The following is an 18,960-nucleotide window of genomic DNA, read 5'->3' as shown; positions in this document are numbered from 1 at the left end:
GGTGGCTGAATTTATAAATTCAGGGGAAAGGAGCCACAGTGGGGGAGTCACGACACAGTGAACTGCTGATAAGCCAATCGGACGGTCTAGCAACATATGCTGTGTCGGTGTTTTCAAGTTGTGGAGTTGGATTTTCAAGAAACGTTTTCTTTTGAAATAGTTTCAAACGTACTGAAAAGATGCAGGTATAGTAACTCCGTATCTGCATTTACTATTTATACGCGTAGTTTTTTTTTTCTGAACCATCTGAGAGTACATAGCAGGCACTGTGTTCTTTCACCCCTAACATATTTCTATATTTCCTAAGAACAAAAATATTCTCTTACAAAACCACGGTACGGTTATCAAATTCAGGAAATTTAATGTTGATTTTAATCTACGGACAGTATTTCAGTATTTTCAGTTGTTCTAGAAACTTCCTGTATGGCTTTTCACCCCTCTAGTACTGGATCTGGTCCAGGGTAACATACTACATTTATTTATTTATTATTATTTTTAAAATGTTTTTTCTTTTAAGTTTATTTTTGAGAGAGAGAGAGAGAGAGAGAGAGAAAGAGTATGAATGGGGGAGGGGGAGAGGGAGACACATAATCCGAAGAAGGCTCTAGGCTCTGAGCTGTCAGCACAGAGCCCAATGTGGGGCTCCAACTCGTGAACTGAGAGATCATGACCTGAGCCGAAGTCAGATACTTAACCGACTGAGCCACCCAGGTGCCCCATGGTAACATACTACATTTAACTGTTAGAGATTGCTTGTCTTTTTCACACCTCAGATCCTCTTTTTACAGGTCACGGTGAGGAATACAAAAATAGACAGGTAGCCTTTTACATTTATTACTCTCTCAGAGGCTTTTATGCATGGCCTTTTACATGTGGAAGGCACTCAATATATAATTATTAATTTGTATTTCTTGAGGAAAACTTCAAACTAGAAGGAGGAAGACATGGTAATATGCTTTTACTAGAGGTGAACTTGGAGAAATTCTGAAAGAAGTAAGAGTAGTCAGGCAAGAACTATGAAGATGAGGAGGGAATAAGTCCACTAATCAATTTCAGTATGCGATAACCTTTCCCAGGTTTGGTGGAGGGGGTCCTAGAGAAATCTAGCGAGTGTTATATTCTATCAGATATTTACTGAGCTCTTGCTGGGTGCTCTGTGTGGCCCTCTAAGGACACACACAATCAGACAGTGGAATGAATCACTGATGGCAGAATTACCTACCCAAGAACTCTGACAGGGTGGAGGCTGGCGGGGAGGGGCCGCTAGCACATCACTGCCAAGCACCGAACTGCACGTCTTCCCACCGAGAGGCGAAGCCGGTCCTGACCAAACCTGCTCTGGAGCGGCACCACCCAGAGATGGTTAAAGAGCCGGCTTCTCCCATATACGCCATGACAACAGAGGACTCTGGTACGAGGAAGTTCGCCTACTCCAAGGGGAAGTTGGTCACAAACCCTGCACAGCTCTTCCCCCTCCCACTCTGCTGTCTCTTGAGGTAACCTTCTCGGCTCAGCCTGTGACTTCTTGCCTCCAAATGGTGTTCCTGCTTCTCCTTGGGCTGGCTGACCCAGAGATCTCTCCTGACACCCCGGGTGAGGGGATCCAAGTCCGCCAGTGCGGTCACCCTCCCGGATGGCCACTCATCCAGAGGTGTGACCCTGCTTCTGCTCCAAGTTAACCTGACTCACACTCCGCTGTTTCTGCCACATGTGAACGCTCACAGAAGTACAGAATGATGGATCTACGATCCCCGGGTTATGTAACCACATGGGATCATCAAGACTTGGTCTTATTTAAAAAGGATGACCGTGTGACTAGTGAAAGGCACTGTTTATTAGATTTCTATCTCTGGAGACAGTTTTTCTCTATGATGTCCCAGGGCAGGGGTCAGCACGCTGCGGCTAGCAGATCAAATCTGGGCAGCCGCCTGTTTGTAAGTATGGTTTTATGGGGACACAGTCACATGCCATGCCGACCTGTTGTTTAGGGCTGCTTTCCCCCTGAAACAGCAGAGTTGAGGCAAAAACTGAAGGGCCCATGAAGCCTAAAATATTTTCTCTCTGGCTATTTATAGAAAAAGTGTGCTGACTTTTAAGTCTGTGAGCATTAAGGCGCTGCAAAAAAGGGTAAGAACAAGGTACCTGTCGACCGGCGGGTGTTTTCTTGTGACATGGCGGTTGCCACAGTCTCCGTGGCTGCATCTCTGACGGCCTGCTCCTCACTCTGCAGGAGGCTGAGGACACATCTCCAGAGAGCAAGCGTATCCTGCAGTTCTAAGAAGACCAAAAGGAATTGCAATGACCTAGGGTTCAATCTGCAAGCAGGTACCAGTACTGCCTCACACCCATGGTGGAAGACAGCAGTGTTTAATGAGCACCAGGCATGCCTTTCTCCCTGGATACCACAAGAACGGGGGACTGGGCAGTCAGATACACACTGGAAGAGAGAGGGCCCTAAGGGGAAAGGTTTGGTTTTTTGAGGGGGAAGGCTTCTGGGGGCAGCCGGCCCCAGGCAAGGCTCCCCAGAAGGTGCGGCCCGGCTGACTAAGGCCCTGGACCCAGCTGTCCGCGATGACTCACAGTTCTCAGGAATGAAACTTTATGCATAAAGAGTGCTTTAGGGAAACTAGCCCAGTGTTGATTTGAGTGACTGCTGGAGCTTATAAATTCTGAAAGCAAAGTTTCAACCAAGATTATATGTTGGGGGGCAAGAACTTTGGAAAAGGGCAGAGAACCACCCATGACGAAGATAAAGACGCCAGCCTGTGCCGCATCGACGGAGGCGCCCACTCTCTGACCACCACTGCTCCTGGGCGGGAGCTCTGGCTGGTCCCTGTGCTGGGTGCCGCCGTGGGACAACAGGGTAGGGAAGGACAGTGTACGCCCCTGAGCAACGGCAAGGAACATCAAGTCAAGGACGTGAGGCAAGAAGAAGTCACAGATGGAAATGTATGGCTATGCCTCCCAGCAGGGAAAGATCACAGTGGACTGGTGTGCCCCAGACAGCTTTGATGAGGGAGACCAGAGGGCGACAGGGCCACCCAGAAAGGATTCGTGGTGGATGGGGGTGGGCCCAGGCTTGGGCAGAGTCACAGCGAGAGGGCCACAGGAGACCATACTCGTCATCCCTAGCCTTTCAATGGGGGACTGAACCTGCTGAACTCTCTTTAGGTCTAAGGACCTCATCTGCCCACGGAGAATTTGGTGTTAGAGTTACCAGTGCTTTAGTCAAACCAAGAACAGCAATGTTCCCTCTGGGGTTTTGTTCTCTCTTTTCTGTTATAAACCTGGCTTTAAATTTTACACAATCTTTCAGAACCTATGCACTCTAATTCTTCTCTCGGGTTTACTATTTTCCTTTCTTAATATTTTCCTCTATAACACGGTCATTTATACCCTCAGAGATCTTCAATCTCCCCTTTTTTGTCCATTTGGATTTTTCTTTCTCCTTAAATGACTTTGTTCTGTCCTTGACTTGTCCCCATGCACTTTTACGTCCTTTGTCTCTCAGTTCTATACCTATTTTTCATGGTCTTACAGGCCGTCAGCCACCACTGACCTCCTTCCTTATTGCCTATAATGCAATACCCAGTTCCAGGAATTAATTATGAACCAATGGCTCTTAAACAGTACTCAGTTTCACTCAGAATTCCAGGTTATTTCACACACGTTTTGCCTGATCCGAGCTAGGGTTACAGTGGCCAAAGGTACCCAGAAAATGCTACAGCTGATATCCCCACTGGAGAAGAGTCACCAAAGTTGCTGGTAAAGCTTTGCTCTTATTCCTCTGGGTCTGATGATTAAATCCCAGTCACTGAAGGCCCCTTCCAGCCCTCTTTTGGGTGTAAGAAAAATGCCCGGAAGTCACTTAGAGGAAAGAATTAAAAAGATATCAAAGACAACTTTGTTTCCCAGAGAGATCCAGACATATGAGACATTTCAATGGTCTGAGCTGTGCTAACACTGAAAATTTGAATCTCACCATCTAAAAAACCAATTCTTTCCTTGACTCTGTAAATCTTTTCTCTACTACTCCACTGACAGCCCCCTGTACACAGGGGCCATGGCTTATTCTTATTCTTTGGATTTTCCTTTCACATTAACCTCAACACCAGGTCCTGTTGATTGGCTTCCAAAATGCCTTTGAACCTGTCCCTTCTTCTTCTTTAATGCCCGGCTTCACCCTGACCCATTCCTCTCTCATCGAGATCATTGCATCAGGCTTCCTGGAAGAGGTGACGGTTAGGCTGGGTCTTGAAAGACAAACAGAAGTCATTCAAGCAGCAGTCTGTTTAAAGAACTGCTCCCTACGGATGATGCACGGAGCCCGTGTTTGGGAGTGGTGGCCGATGAGCCAATGAGCAGGGAGGCCTGGGCAGGGCACCAAGCCATGTGAAAGGGTGTTTCGACTTTATCCTAAGGCAATGGGAACCCACTCAAAGGCTTTAAGCAGTGGAGTGAAACGATCAGATCAGTGTTTCAGAAAGACCGAAGAGGCTTTTAGGAAGCGTTAAGGAGAATGGCTTTGGGGGTAAGGTTGAAAGAGGCTGTTGGTGAAAAATGAGGAATTGGCAGGGGTTTGGGGGTGAGGGTGGCATTTGAAAGAGGTAAAGGTATGGTACACATGGTCAGTTTTTATCTTCCCTTCTTTTTAACCCCAGAGTATCCACTCACACTTTTAACACATTTGGCCCAGCGGGCCTCCCCTTGCCCAGGATGCTTACCGAGCACAGGGTGGGGACTGGTGAGCAAGAATGGCGCGGTGCAGGTGAGGGCGGCGGCAGTGGCCAGCCTGGCCTCTGCGGGAAGGTGTTCTCCACAGGAAGAGGCGACCAGGCGAACCCACTGCTTCAGCGTGGGGACCACTGAGTCCCTGGTCTGAAAGCACAAAGCGTAAGGCAGTTCAGCAGACGCGGCCAGGGGCCGACGCGGTGTTAGGGACGAGCTACATACACCCCACTGGATCTGCAAGTTAGCTCTTACCGCAGGGGAGAAGTGGCTTTTTAGTTGCTTTTCCAACCCAACGAGGGAGAAATAAACAAGCCCGGGGGAGAAAATCTGACTCGTCTTTCAGTAATACTGAGTCACTAGGGTTAGAGAACAAGTTTCTGGAGTCTTTCTGATGCAAATTAGAGTCTCAGAACATCAGTGTCTTTGAGAGCTTCAGGAAAGACAGCCTTTTGGGGAAAGACTGTGGCAGCAGGTACTACTGTTTTCTCCAGGAACCAGATGCTCCCTCTGTCTTTAGTAACAGAACCTCAGGTTTCTGGCGGGGCCTGTGGGTACGCGGCTAAAGACTACATTTCCCAGATGCCTCTGCACTCGGGAGTAATAGGTGATTAAGTTCTGACTAATGGTACACTTTTAGGTCATGCCGTAGGGAACAGCTGTGACCGTCACTTCCCAGGTTTTCTCTTTCCTGTTAGCTGAACAAGTACAAGATGGTGGAAGCTCCAGGAACCGTCTGGGACTGTAAGATGGAAGCCATGTTGAGAAAAGCAGCGAAAGGAAGAAGGGCCTGGGGGCCTAATCCTGTCAAGCCACCATAACTGCTTTGACTGGTATGATTTAGTTTAAGCCATGGTATTTGTGAGCTTCTGTTACAACACTTAAAGTAGCTTCCTAGCTGACGTTATTATTTAGACAAAGCTCTAGTTTTTAAAAAAATACTAACAGCTTTCTTTATTGAGATACAATTCACATACCATATAATTCACCCATTTAAAGTATATAATTGAGTTTTTAGTATATTCACTGGTTTGCACAACCCATTTGTCACAGTCAATTTCAGAATCTTTTCATCACCAAGAAGAGAAATTCCACACCCTTTAGTTACCATCCCCAATCCTGTCAGCTCCCCATCGACCCAGCCCTAAACCACCAATCTACCTTGTTTCTATGGATTTGCCTATTCTGGACATTCCAGAATAAACTGTCCAATACAATATGTGATTTTTGTGACTGGCTTCTTTCATTTAGCATGTTTTCAAGGTTCGTCTATGCTATAGATATATCAGCACTCCATTACTTTTTATGACTAAATAACATTCCACTGAATGGACATGCCACATTTTGTGTACCCATTCATCAGTTGATGGACATTTGGATTGTTTCCGTCTTTTAAACCCTGGTTTTCTACTTATTCTAGAAAAGGGATTATTGTTCCAAATGTACTTTATTTCCCCTATCAATGAAACCTCTTAAAATGTTCAAAATAACCATCTATGGGGCTCTGTGGAACTAAACTGATGAGCATCTTAGACCTTGAGGAACAGGCGGGCTCCCAATGTACAGAGAAACTCAGGTCTTCCTGGGAACTTCTTTTATGTGTTTCTCTACAGTTTTGTTAATTTTTGTCTCCCTGGAAAACTCCCAATTCTCATCAAATGTTGTTTCATTCAACTACCAACCTGTGCCTTTAAGATGCACATAACAACTGGTTAAAAACAGCTGTAGGGGCACCTGGGTGGCTCAGTCGGCTAAGCGTCAGACTTCGGCTCTAGTCATGATCTCATTGTTTGTGAGTTCAGGCCCTGTGTCAGGCTCTGTGCAGACAGCTTAGAGCCTGGAGCCTGCTTCAGATTCTGTGTCTCCCTCTCTCTGTGCTCTTCTGCTCACACTGTGTCTCTCTGTCTCTCAAAAATAAATAAACATTAAAACAGCTGTAGATGAGAACAATGTTTTCTGGCAAATGTGATAGGCTGCCCTGTGACTACGTTCTTAGAACTTGTTTTTTTTCCCCCCTCGGGGCTATAGGGTTTTTTTTTTTTTCTTTTCCCAGTAAATCCTCTCCTTTCCTACAAACCTCTCCTCCTCAAACCCCCAACACACACCACTGACTTTTTTTTGGCTCTTTGTTTCTCCTAGTGACCAGCCAGCTGTGGCCTCCTGGCACGCCTCTGAATGACAGACCAAAGGATACCCTTCCTTCTGAACTCAACGACCTTCTCTGTGAAGTCTTCAACCTTAGCATCCCCGCACTCCCTTCCTCCTCTGAATTCTTCCAGCCTCCTCTCTAGCGGGACATTTAATGTCACAATCTAACATGCCTTCGCACTCACGACACTGTCCCTCCATCCTTGTTCCTCTTCGGATCTCCGAGTACCTCTGGTAGAGCTGCTTCAGTGTAAGGGACTAGAACCTGAGAAACGGTGCTGCCACTATCAGGGTGTGGTCATGTGTAACCGGGAGCTTCGGGTAATTTTACTGCAGGGTCTACTGCCTTCCACTTGCAATAATTCTCTGATGGAGGGGCGCCAGGGTGGCTCAGTCGTTTAAGCGTCCGGCTCCTGATTTTGGCTCAGGCCATGATCTCACGGTTTGTGAGACAGAGCCCCATGTCAGGCTCTGCACTGACAGCGTGGAGCCTGCTTGGGGCTCTGTCTCCCTCTCTCTCTGCCCCTCCCCTGCTCTCTCTCTCTCAAAAATAAGTAAATAAACATTTAAAAAAATAATAATAATTCTGTGACGGTGGCAGCTGCCTTGTATACCCCTAAGTATACATGGATTTGTGATAAGGCATCTTCCCAGGAAGCTGTTTCAGTTACTTTGATTCCGTGTCTCTCCCAAAGGACATGTGAGACAGATGAGGCACATCCGGGCCTCTATACAAGGCCAGCTGGGTCGTGTTCTGGGGGAATTTTTAAGCCTTAGCAATATATTGTCATGCTCAGTTAGCCAGGATGCAATCCTAGTGACTTGCTCACTCACTCTTTAAATAAAGAGTCTAGCTAGAAAAATAGGGGGAAAAAAAGTTTGAGTGTGTGTGTGTGTGTGTGTGTGTGTGTGTGTGTGTGTTACGTGGGAGAAGGCTGGACTCTAATCAAATGTGCCCAGAACAAGAGAAAAGGCATGCCAATGGTGGAAAATCCGTCACAAGTTATGCCCAAAGTGAAAAATGCACACGAATAACATTTTGTAGAGGCTGCACGTGGTTCTGCTTGCTGAGACACCTCACTTTTATCGACACCTTCCCTGCAGAAGTGAGCACAGAAACCTAGGCCCTTGGCCAGAGGCAGAATCAGCCTTACCTCCTCACACGTCTGCATGTGGTGGGCAATCACTTTGGAGGCAAGTCTCAGGGCTACACTTCGAATTTCAGACCTAGAACAAGGAAGCCAAAAACACACACAAAATAAAACCAAACATACTTTATACACAGATGGGTTTTTGCTTTAGTCTGTAATCCAGGCCCCTGTGAATGCTAGAAATGCTCAGCTCATGGCCATACAGACACCTCCAGAAGTAATTACCTTTTGGTTATTAACGGGAAGCTCTGACGTTGTTCTATGATGTGAGCTTAGAAAGAAACACGGGACCTGAGCCCTTTGGCCAGGACTGTGCGCAGGCTCATTACATAACTGACTGCTGGGACCACGTGTCAGGCCGAGGTTGCACAGGGGGCATCGGGGGCAAACCTTTCATTGGAAGCGACATCCATCGTCCAGATCAGGAACTCCTTTGGGGTTAAATGGATACAGTGCTCCGTCTGGGGAAGCCACTCACTGGGGTCCATGCAATGAAGAATTTTCAGTATCTGTGTGTGTCAGAGCCAAGGGGGAAAAATATTCAGGGAAAAGTCTTCAGAAGCCCAATAATCATCACTTGTACCATTAACGGGGATCTATCTTTCAAACAGGTCCACTGACTTCCTATTTCTCCCTTAATATTTTTGGGAGACCAAGACAGGGTAGAGCAGCGACACACCCAAGTGCCCAGGGATCAGAGTCTAGATGTCCCAATTCCTAAGTCAGGTCCCTTTCCCTTTTGGTGATGTTTTCTCGGTGACCATCTGTCCTCAAATAGCCATGTCGACAAAGACCACCCTGTGCCACATTCTACAACCAATTTTCAATGCTGTTTCTTAGAGCACCGAGTGGCTCACTCCCCATCTCTGTCCTGGCTTACTGCCATCATCATTACCGCCAGCATCATTTTCTTAGCACCCGTGACAAGTGACGAAGCCATGACAAGTACTATATGAAGAGCTTGCCCCCGCCCCAGACACTGAATCTCCTTCTTGTTGCTGCTGGAGAAGCCAACCCAATCCTGCCAACACCGTCTTGTTCTGGTGAGCTTGCCAAAGAGCGTGGGGAGCAGAAGGGGATGTTGAGTACACCAGAGACTTTACCTTGCAGGAGCATTCTGGGTGATCTTCCTTCATAGCCAACATCAAGAACGTCCCTCCCATATTCCACAGCAAGGGAGGCAGTCCCCTCTCTCCTGATCCAGAGGCTGCTGCTGAGAACCTTTCCAACAGGGCTTCTAATGTCAGCAGGCGCACTTCAGGGAAAGAAGACTCCAACAGCTGAGAGAAGGAGATGGGGCTGTCCCTTGCCTGCTGATCTCTAGCCTGGGCCGCCAGTGCCCACACTGCAGCGATGGCTAGTTTGGTGAGGCTCTGGAGGTACTGGGGCAGGCCTGGCACCGTGAAGGTATAGGGGAATCCCGTTATCAGCTCTGATCTCGAGACGATCCTTTTGACGTCCCCCCAGAAGCCAAGATGCTCCAGAGCTAAAAGAGCAAACAAGGGAAAGAGGTAATCACTTTATTCAAAGTTCCACAAAAGCACAGTGGAGAATGCAAGGCTCTGGGTGCATGGGGGTGGGACTACCTGATGCCTTTCTTGAATAGATTTCACATGAATGATGTAACAAGTGACCAGCCCACTTAGGTTCAGAAGTCTGAACTTCTTATGTTTGCCCAGAAGTGATTTCTGTTTAGGTAATTCATAATGCTGCTATCAGAAGATGTGCTCCTGGCACCGGTCCCCATCATTTAATAGGTCTGGACTCAGGGACCTCTTGAATCACTAGGCCTCACAGGTCAGCAGGATAAAAGGTCATCTAGTCCAATCCTTTGGAGGCTCAGCTCCTTCTCCAGCACCTTTCCTCGAGAGGAAAGTGAGAGGGCTTGCTCACTCTTCTAGCCGCCCTCCTCTGGACATGCTTCACCCCTCTCGCGGTCTGGCCCCGTAGAATGGAACATGATTTTCTTGCGCGGTACGACCCACAGGACGACGGCTTTCCCTGTTCTGACACTAGGTTCCTGGAGTTGCATCGCACTGTTGACTCATGTGGATCTTAAAGTCAACTGAAACCATGGCCTTTCTTCTTTCACATGGTCTGCCGAGGGTGGTGAGTCATCTTTCTCCCACCTTGTGCCCAGTACTGAGATCTGGACTTGTTTTCTTTGTTCGTCTGTTTTAGACCCAAGTAGAACCCCTGTTAAATTTTATCTCCCTGTTAAGTTTTATGGTCTGCCTTTTAGACTGCTGAGATCTCTTTGTACTCTCACTTCTGATCAAAAAACACTTATTGCCTGCTCACTCTGTGTTAAATGAAATAAGAACACGGCCCTTAAGGGGTTTACAGTTCAGTTTGAGAGTGAGAAATGAATGCCTAGGTGGTTGCAATACAGTGGTGTGAACGGTAATCTGAATCTTTAAGGGGAAGGGAGGGGGAGAATGAGATGGAGTCACCAAAGGCAGAGCAAAGGTTCAAAAACATGAACCAGAACAGCCCCTGTGGGGAACTGCAGGCAGTCTGATATCACAACAGCACAGAATTCGAGGTGGGGGACAGCATGAGATGATGCTAGGGAAGTACTGTGGCCAGGATGTGCAGAACCTTTTGGGCCGCACGAAGGAGCCTGGACCTTCTTCCGGAGGTGAGGGAATGCCGCTGGGGGGTTACTTCAAGCGACAAGGTCAGGCAGTAATCTAGGAGAGAAAAGATCAGGGCCCAAAGTGAGGAAGGGACAGAGGCGAAGGTGCATGTGACAGGCAGTGAGGGGATCAAATTGGCAGCCCTAGGCACCGACTGGGGGAGGAGTTTTGGGTACCTCCCAGAACCCAGAGGAGAGGCTTCACACAGCACATTCATCACCCAACAGGAGTTATGTAAACCTCAGTTTGACAAGCATGCCATAAATGTCTGCAAAGAATTACTGAAACTGTGGACTGGGCCAGTATGGAGGGCATTGGGTATCAGGGACTGTAATAGGCAGGCCCTAGCCCCATCCCCTACCTACTCTAAACTCTCACCAATTCATTAGCTAGCCAGTTATAAATCCTCCTAACTTTACTGTTTACCGAACTGTGCATGGCATTCTACCTACAGGAACATGAGAACAGACTTCATCAAAGGCCTTGCTGAATTTAGGTATCTCGTAGCTCAGTCCACACTACTGACATCTAGAAAACTATCATAAACATAGTAGGAATGTAAAAGATTATGATAACAGAGAAAACTTACTTGAGATTGCAAAATCTCACAGGCTTGCAATAAGATTAAGGGATTAAGAATATAGAATATTTATGTCACACATCAAATTGTTTTAAAAAGAAGTTTGCCCCGAGAAGCAAAGTGCGGGCTCAGGCTCCCATATGACTGGGCCCCATGGAAAACACCATCTGCCAACTGCCGTCTGTGGTTGTAAACACACCTCTGCTCTTAACTCAGAGTCTGCAGAAGTCCGAGTTCAAAGAGGAGGGCAGCCATCTTTACAAAGCAGCAGGGTAGTCCCAGGCAGTTGGCATCCTCAGCCTCTGTGTCACCACCTCTATTTTCCATGCCTAAAATCTGATCCCACTACAATTTAGTAATGAGACCACACCATGGGGTCTTCAGGTACCACTTCCTTACTCGTCCCACCCACTGCTGCGTCAGGACATCACTGCCTTAAAAAGGAATTTCTTTTGTTGGCAAGGAGTCCGAAACATGGCTCAGAGATCTGCTCTTTGGATCGTAATAAGAAACAGGAAGAACTGTCTAGGCCATTCTGGACAATACTCAGAGGAACCTGTTATCTGAAAGAGAGATATTCTGAGCAGAGTGCATCATAGACTCAAGAGCCAGGCACCCGGACCCACTTGTCCCTCTAGGGCCTTGACAAAGGATGACCTCATCAAGAACCCAGGGACTGAAGGCACTGCCCTAAAGAAAGGGACGATGGGGAGGCGGTCTTAGGAAGGTCTCCTTTGGGACTTCTTGGCCCACGTTGCCAGTGGAGTTGGGTACGTTTCCATAAGCATTTACTGAGCATAAGCATCTACTGGTACTTTGGGACAAAGAGATTCAGAGTTGAGAAAGAAAAATTACTTGCTGTCAAAAAGCTTCACAACTAATGGGAAGATAAAGCCAACTATAAAAATTGCAGAGTGCTTAGTGCCCTAAAATTGTTAGCAAGAAAAGCTACACTTATGTGGCATGCACTACAGAGCATTATATATCCATTATTTAATGCTAGGAATAATAATTACTCTTAGAATTGACACTTGAGTACTATTCTAAGCAGTTCCACAAGTATTAACTCACTTGAAGAAGTAGGTGCTATTATTATTCCCATTTTACAGGTGATGAAACAGAGAGGTTAAGTTGCTTGCCCGAGGTTGCAACGAGGGTACATGATCATAAGAAGGACCAGAATGCGACGGGCTCTTATTTTCTACTGGGGGTGGGGGTAGGGGAGACAAAATAAAAACTTCCACAGGAAACAAAACTGAAGATGGGTCCTGAAGGACGCCCAGAGATGCCTGACTGGGGGTGGAAATGGCAAATGCTCCAGGGGAAGTTGAGAGACAAAGAGAGACCGAGAACAGGTTCGCTGAATTAGTGTGTCAGCAGAGGAACAGTGAGGTCAGAGCCACAAGCTACGAGTTATCAAATGACATTCATTTAGATACTTTCTCCTAACTACTTCATTGTGCACCAGGACCCAAAGAGATGAATGAAAGCAGAGCTTCTCAAACTGGACTGAATCACCCGGGAATCACCTGGACGGCTTGCTGACCCACAGATTGCCGCCTGGGCCTCATCCCCAGAATTCTGATCAGCAGGTCTGGGGAGGGAGCGTAGAGTCTGCATTTCTTTTCTTTTTTAAAAAAATTTTCTTTTTAAATTTTTAGTTATTATTATTATTTTTAATGTTTATTTTTTTGAGAGAGAGAGAAAGAGGGAGACAGAGTGTGAGTGGGGGAGGTGTAGAGAAAGAGGGAGACACAGGATCTGAAGTGGGCTCCAGGCTCTGAGCCTGGATCAGGGCCTCAAACCCACAAACCATGAGATCGTGACCTGAGCCAAAGTCAGACGCTTAACTGAGCCGCCCAGTCGCCCCTACTGGCTAATTTTTAAAAATTTTTAGTGAGAGAGAGCACACAAGTGGGGTACAGTGCACTCAGTGCAGAGAGCCTGATGAGGGGCTCGACCCTTACAGTTTGCATTTCTAATAAGCTCCCGGGTGATGCTGATGCTGCCCAGCCAGGTGCTTTGAAAACCACTGCCCTCAAGTGATAGTTCTCAACCAGACGTTATTAAAACCACACACACCTGAATCCCACTCTCGCGTATTTGAATTCAGTTGGCCTGAGTTGGGCGCAAACACCTACAGTGTTAAGAAGCCAACAGCTAATTCTGCTGTGTAGCCCAGCTGAAAGCCATGCTCCTAAGACACGACTTTCATGGGGGGGTGGTGGTCTGTAGCTTTACGCACGCGTGGGTCAGTAGGCGTGTGCAGTCCCAAGCAGAGCACAACCGAGTCCGGCCCAGGACTTCTTTATAGTGAAGAACGAGAGAGTTCACAACACCCCTGTTCTCTTACAAATAAAAACATCCCAGGAGGGAAACCACCAGGGATTCAAAAGAATGAATAAATACTGGAATAAAGGCCCCAGGCAGGCAGGCCTCAGTGCTGGCTTGCGGGGTACAGGTTCTGTTTTAGGTACAGGCTGTAGCAGTGAAATAGAAAGACCAGGCTCTGATCTCATGGGGTTCCCACTTACAGGGAGACCACAGACCACCTCTCCCCATATGCCTACAGTGAGGGGATATCGAGCTACAACAGGAAGCTAGACTTAGACATGACCAATACTTTAAAATTATTTATTTTATTATTTTTTAATGCTTATTTTTGAGAGAGAGAGAGAGAGAGAGAGAGAGGCAGAACCCAAAGCAGGCTTCAGGCTCTGAGCTGTCAGCACACAGCCTGATGCGAGGCTCCAACCACGAACTGTGAGATCATGACCTGAGCCAGAGTCGGATGCTTAACCGACTGGGCCACCTGGGTGCCCCGAGATGACTAATGCTTTAACATAAGCAGCTGCACGGACTAACAGAAGAGGTACATGTTGCTTTCCTCTCGGACATAGTGGTTTCTCAGCCCAGGAGGTGCATTCAGTTGATCTGGAGAGCTTTAGAAAAATACCTATGTCAGGGGGCACTGTACTACATGGCTGAGGCAAGCCTTGTTTTAAAAGGACCTGGGTGATTCTAGTGTGATTCTTCTGGGCTTGATGGCTCCGGCTTTGCCAGCTCTGTACCCACAGCAGGTAAGACAGAGTCCACCAAACGGTTTCCACAGCCGGGACTTCTCCCTGGCCAAGCACGGTTCCGTGTCCCGCGCTCCCAAGTGCACTTGAGAGCCTAGGTCAACATGAGGTACTTAGTTGCATTTCTGCCCATGACTATTATCCACAGCCCGAAAAAAACTGAGGTTAGTTCTTCAATGGGGTCCTCAGTCTGAGGTTTTGCACCTCTCCTCTGCATGATAACGTTTCTGTTTGCAATTTCAATTCTGATTGCTTTCGGATTCTTCCTTCCGATCTTTCTTGCAAAGCCAAGTATTCCAGTGAAAGAGTCAGGTGTCTCCTTTACAGGCCCCATATTATTTTTCATAAATTAGACGGTTTTTGCAAACTTATTAACTGAAGTTTGTTCCAGCCCTCCTTGTTTGGGAAGTCCTTGGATTTTCTCATCAGCGCAGTCACTCAAGTATGTGTGACTGATTTTAAACATCCAATTTGATTTCATTTTTGAAATTAACTTTTGTTTCTTTAGAGCAGGCATATTTCTAGCCTTCAAAGGCATAGTTTAACGGCTGGGTCCACTTGGAAGGGTAACACCTCCGGCTGTGCAAAGTCCTGTTTCAATGGAGAACTAATTCCCAAGTTTGGAATCCAAGGATCAAGAAAATGTCAAAAACAACGTGACAGACTGGCCTATGCTGCCAGCTTTTTATCTTGTCAAGGAAGGATATTAAAAACCGTTCATCTATTAATCAGTTCATAAAGGAAAGGCTATCTTAACACCAAATAAAAAAAAAATAGCAAAACTGTAATGGCATCCTAAGGGGCAATTCTTTAAAGACATTTGGCTTTAAGAAAAATCTGCCATAATATCATTTGGTTAGAGGTTTATTGTGAAAGCGTCCCCAGGGGCCAGCGTAAGGGAACTGGAGTTTTGGAGAAGCAGGCCACAGTTTCCTGAGTTTGATCTGTTCAGGCAGCACGACCACCCTGAACAGAGGTCTCCTGTGGGGGAACCGCGGGGACAGCGAGCAAAGTGACTGTGTGAAGGAGCACAGTGGTCCATTCACACGGTTCCCTCTGGTGATCTCTGAGGTGTTATTGTAGCAGTTCCTGGTTGTGTGGCAGGCTGCAGATGTCAGTGTTATGTCTGCAGCCTGAACAGAGGTTGCCAAGTTAACTGAATTTCAAAGGTGCCACTCCCTAACCAACCAAGGTAGGGTGCTGGCATTCACCTGCTGCTGAAAGAGGATTTAAAAACATCACATACTTTTTTTTTTTTTTTAGTTTATTTATTTTTGAGAGAGAGCGAGAGCGAGTGAGCGAGCGAGCAGAGGCCGGGCAGAGAGAAGGGGACAGAGGAACCGAAGATGCCTCTCCACTGTCAGCACAGAGCCCGATGCGGGGCTCAAACTCACAAACTGTGAGATCATGACCTGGGCGGAGGTTGGACACTTGAGCCACCCAGGCGCCCTGCAACACATCTTCTGAGCAGGGACAGTGTCCTAGGTCACAAATCCTGTTGTATTATTCAGGGAAGTCTTTCTTCTCCCTTGAGGAGGAGCCTAGCCCCAAAGGGCAGGCCTGTGTGTCATTCACCTTTGATTTTCTGAGCTACTCATATAGATCTGTTAAAACTTCTTCTTCTTCTTCAAAAAACCAACATAATCTTAAAAGATGCCCGTTAATCTAAACAGCTTTAATAAGGACCTTCTGGAAAAAAGCGTGGGATGATATCACTGCCACATAATTATGGATACAGTGGAGTTTCACCACGAGAGCATTTAATTTGGGTGAATTTAACTCGGAGCACTCAGCAGGACGATCGGAAAATAACAATTAAAATAGAAGGCAGTTTCACCTGGCACCCTAGTCCCTGAATATATTCCTGGGAGGGTGGTTGTGCCGGTACCGCAGACCAGAGGGTCTCAGATTTCGGTGTGCTCTCTTGCGGAGCTCTGGATTCAGGAGGCCTGGGGCAGGGCCCCCAGATCACAGTTCTAACACATTCCCAGCCAATACTGGCGCCGCTGTGCAGGAACCACAGTTTAAGAACCACCGTCTTGGCCCATCGGAGATCTTCTGCGCTTCTTGCGGTGTAAACATGCTGCCATGCTGAATGCGTGGGTCTCTAGCGTTGACTGGTGTTTGCCTTCGAATACCATGGCCCCTAATTGTAAGTCAGCCCCTCCATCTAGTCAACCCCAAAAGCTGCTGGCCTTCACTGTGAAGTCATGAATCCAGACAGCCTGATTTCGTGCCCAATGGGCCCAAGTGAAATAGGCAAGAGGAAGCAAGTGGGCCGGCCCCAAGGCAACACTTCGTTGGCCCAGCAGAGACGGTTACAGGGGATGCCAACCCCCCGGTAATCACAGCAAACTTGTTCTACTTCTAAGTAGCAATCCGTACCCATGAAGGGGGAAGGATCCTTCCCAGGATTGAAGAGGCCAACTGAACAGAAAAAAATGGTGTCACTGCTATGGAGTAAGTCGCTTACCAGGCCACTGTGTAAAGGACAGCGATACTGACTATGCCACTGTGGTAGTCACTTGCCACCGAGAATCAGAAGTTTTGTTACTTTGCCTGACCTTGCACATTGCTGTTGCCTCTGCCTCAAATGAATGAATGAATGAACATATGAATGGATTTCTCTTTCACATACTGAAAAGGCTCTGAATTCTCCGATACCAGTAGGTCAAGAAAAGTTTGCAGATGGGACTGTTCTAAAGTTTCTTGGATCCTCCCCTTTCTCCCACAATCTCTAGCTTCCTTAGAAAAGCTGGGCATGAGCAAATGCAAAGCAGGCTTCGCTTTTAATTCACAGCAACGTGGACAGTGTTTTCTATTTCAAAGACTTGTGGCTCTGGTCAGAGAGGTCTGCAATCAGATCCAACAAAAGTTCTTACAGCACACAGTTGATAAACTGGTTCTAAAAATAATCACAGATGGCAATTTGTACTCTGTGAATGTTAATGTCCCCTTACGCAATTTGTCAGTAAAAAAGCATATATATTTGGGGAGAAAAGGAAACCATAGGAACTACAACAACAAATCAACTGATTTAATAAATCTTGGCTTCTCCTTATCGAAGGGAAATTCCATTCTTCGATTTAATCCCCTGCGCCTCCCAATACACTGTAATCCTGACCCCGGGGGCCCCTCTGCTAACAAACCTGTAGAACGACCTGACGGAAAGATCTGGAGACTAACTTCGTCTTGAGAAGCACACTAAATGGGTGCTGGCTGCTTATGTCTTGCCTACTTCTGTTTCCAGGTCTCTGAACCCCTTCATGCCCTGCTTACCCACCCTTTGAAACGATGCCCTCCTTCCCTGGCCTCCAGCATATTCTCAAAGGCATGTATCTTTTTTAGCACAGAATTCCTTATCTGCTGCTGTGGGAGGAGGATGAGCTTCTGAGAATACCATCTGAAGACTATCTGGTCAACCCATGAAATAAAAACACAGTCCCTGTGTTTAGGGGCTTAGGACACTGCTCTGGGAGGGATCTCTGAAAGGATTTGGGCTGGCTAAACATGAGCTCATCGGGCACCGGCTGGGACCAAGGGTTAGTTCTGGACTCCACCCTCCATCCCATCAGCTGGCCTCTGTCCATCACAAGGGGGGAAGTCAGGAAATACTTGTGGATAAACACATGACAACCCAAAGACACAAACATTAAATTACTTCTAAGCAAACACTGCTTCTGGTTCTTTGTCAGTGACTGGCTACTAAGGAAGGACAAGACTAGGTAATCAGGAATTTCCCAAGCGTCATCCCTGTTTAGATCTGCCTTTTCCCCACAGAAGACCTCAGGCAATGAGATATAGTGTGAAGCCAACTGGAAAGGAGGGAGCTGGCTGGGAAGATTACTTTAAGTAACCGGGGCTTACCTCTGTCATGTCTCCTGTGACAAGAGAGAAGCCAGGCCCACCTATCTCAGTCCCTTGCTGGCGCTACAGTAGACAGTTGTGGGAAAAACTGCCTCTAAGACTCAGAAGCTCCATGGGGTGCCTGGGTGGCTCAGTCGGTTAAGCATCCGACTTTGGCTCAGGTCATGATCTCACAGTTGGTAGGTTTGAACCCCGCATCGGGCTCTGTGTTAGCTTGGAGCCTGGAGCCTGCTTCGGATTCTGTGTCTCCCTCTCTCTCTGCCTGTCATCTGCTCATGTTCTGTCTCTCTATCAAAAATAAATAATAAAAACAAAAAATTAAAAAAAAAAAAGAAGCTCCTGGCACTACGGGGCTGCAGACTAACACTATACGAATGATGCTGTGAGGTATAGTATGGCTGGCAAATCCAACACAGCCTATGCTATTCGGTGCGAAATCCAGCCCCAAAGTGGAGGGAGAAGTTAAGCTGCCAGATGAGCAATGGAGGTAAGTCTGGGAGTAAGTGTACCTCCTGGCCAAGGGACCAGCAGAGTCTCCCATTGTGGATGAGATGACGGGTTCTTCGTTCTTACTCTCAGTGTTATCTGCTGATAGCTGCTTTTCTTCCAACGCTGGATTTTTTTCCTTTCTTCGAAGATAACTTTTCAAGTTTCCATATATTTTTTCTACTGTGACCTTCATCACCCCAGTCTTCCAAAGCATATTGTCCCCATTTTACAGTTGAGGAATCAAGAGGTTTCAAACAAAGTGATGGAAGTGGTTTTTG

The 18,960-nt window shown here is 47.0% G+C and overlaps 1 protein-coding gene across 4 annotated transcripts in view; it reads right to left on the bottom strand.

Moving 5' to 3' along the window:
* The window catches only part of THADA (THADA armadillo repeat containing), a 319,486-nt gene that overhangs the window by 46,814 nt on the left and 253,712 nt on the right, over positions 1-18,960 (bottom strand). For 2 of the 4 annotated variants that reach the window (XM_039232419.1, XM_039232418.1), the window contains exons 32-36: positions 9,131-9,513; positions 8,418-8,536; positions 8,031-8,103; positions 4,725-4,878; positions 2,143-2,274 (exon numbers count right to left, since the gene is read on the bottom strand). In XM_039232419.1, coding sequence (XP_039088350.1) covers positions 2,143-2,274; positions 4,725-4,878; positions 8,031-8,103; positions 8,418-8,536; positions 9,131-9,513 — 861 coding nt within the window. Of the gene's footprint in view, positions 1-1,222; positions 1,339-1,814; positions 2,002-2,142; positions 2,275-4,724; positions 4,879-8,030; positions 8,104-8,417; positions 8,537-9,130; positions 9,514-18,960 lie in introns of those variants that run through there. The other 2 variants (XM_039232420.1, XM_039232421.1) reach the window with 2 other exon arrangements.

The sequence above is a fragment of the Hyaena hyaena genome, unplaced genomic scaffold, assembly GCF_003009895.1.
Source record: "Hyaena hyaena isolate Hyena2069 unplaced genomic scaffold, ASM300989v1 scaffold_64, whole genome shotgun sequence".
NCBI classification, from domain to species: domain Eukaryota; kingdom Metazoa; phylum Chordata; class Mammalia; order Carnivora; family Hyaenidae; genus Hyaena; species Hyaena hyaena.
The sequence above is the reverse complement of the archived record's forward strand: the minus strand, read 5'-3'. Positions and strand labels throughout refer to the sequence as shown.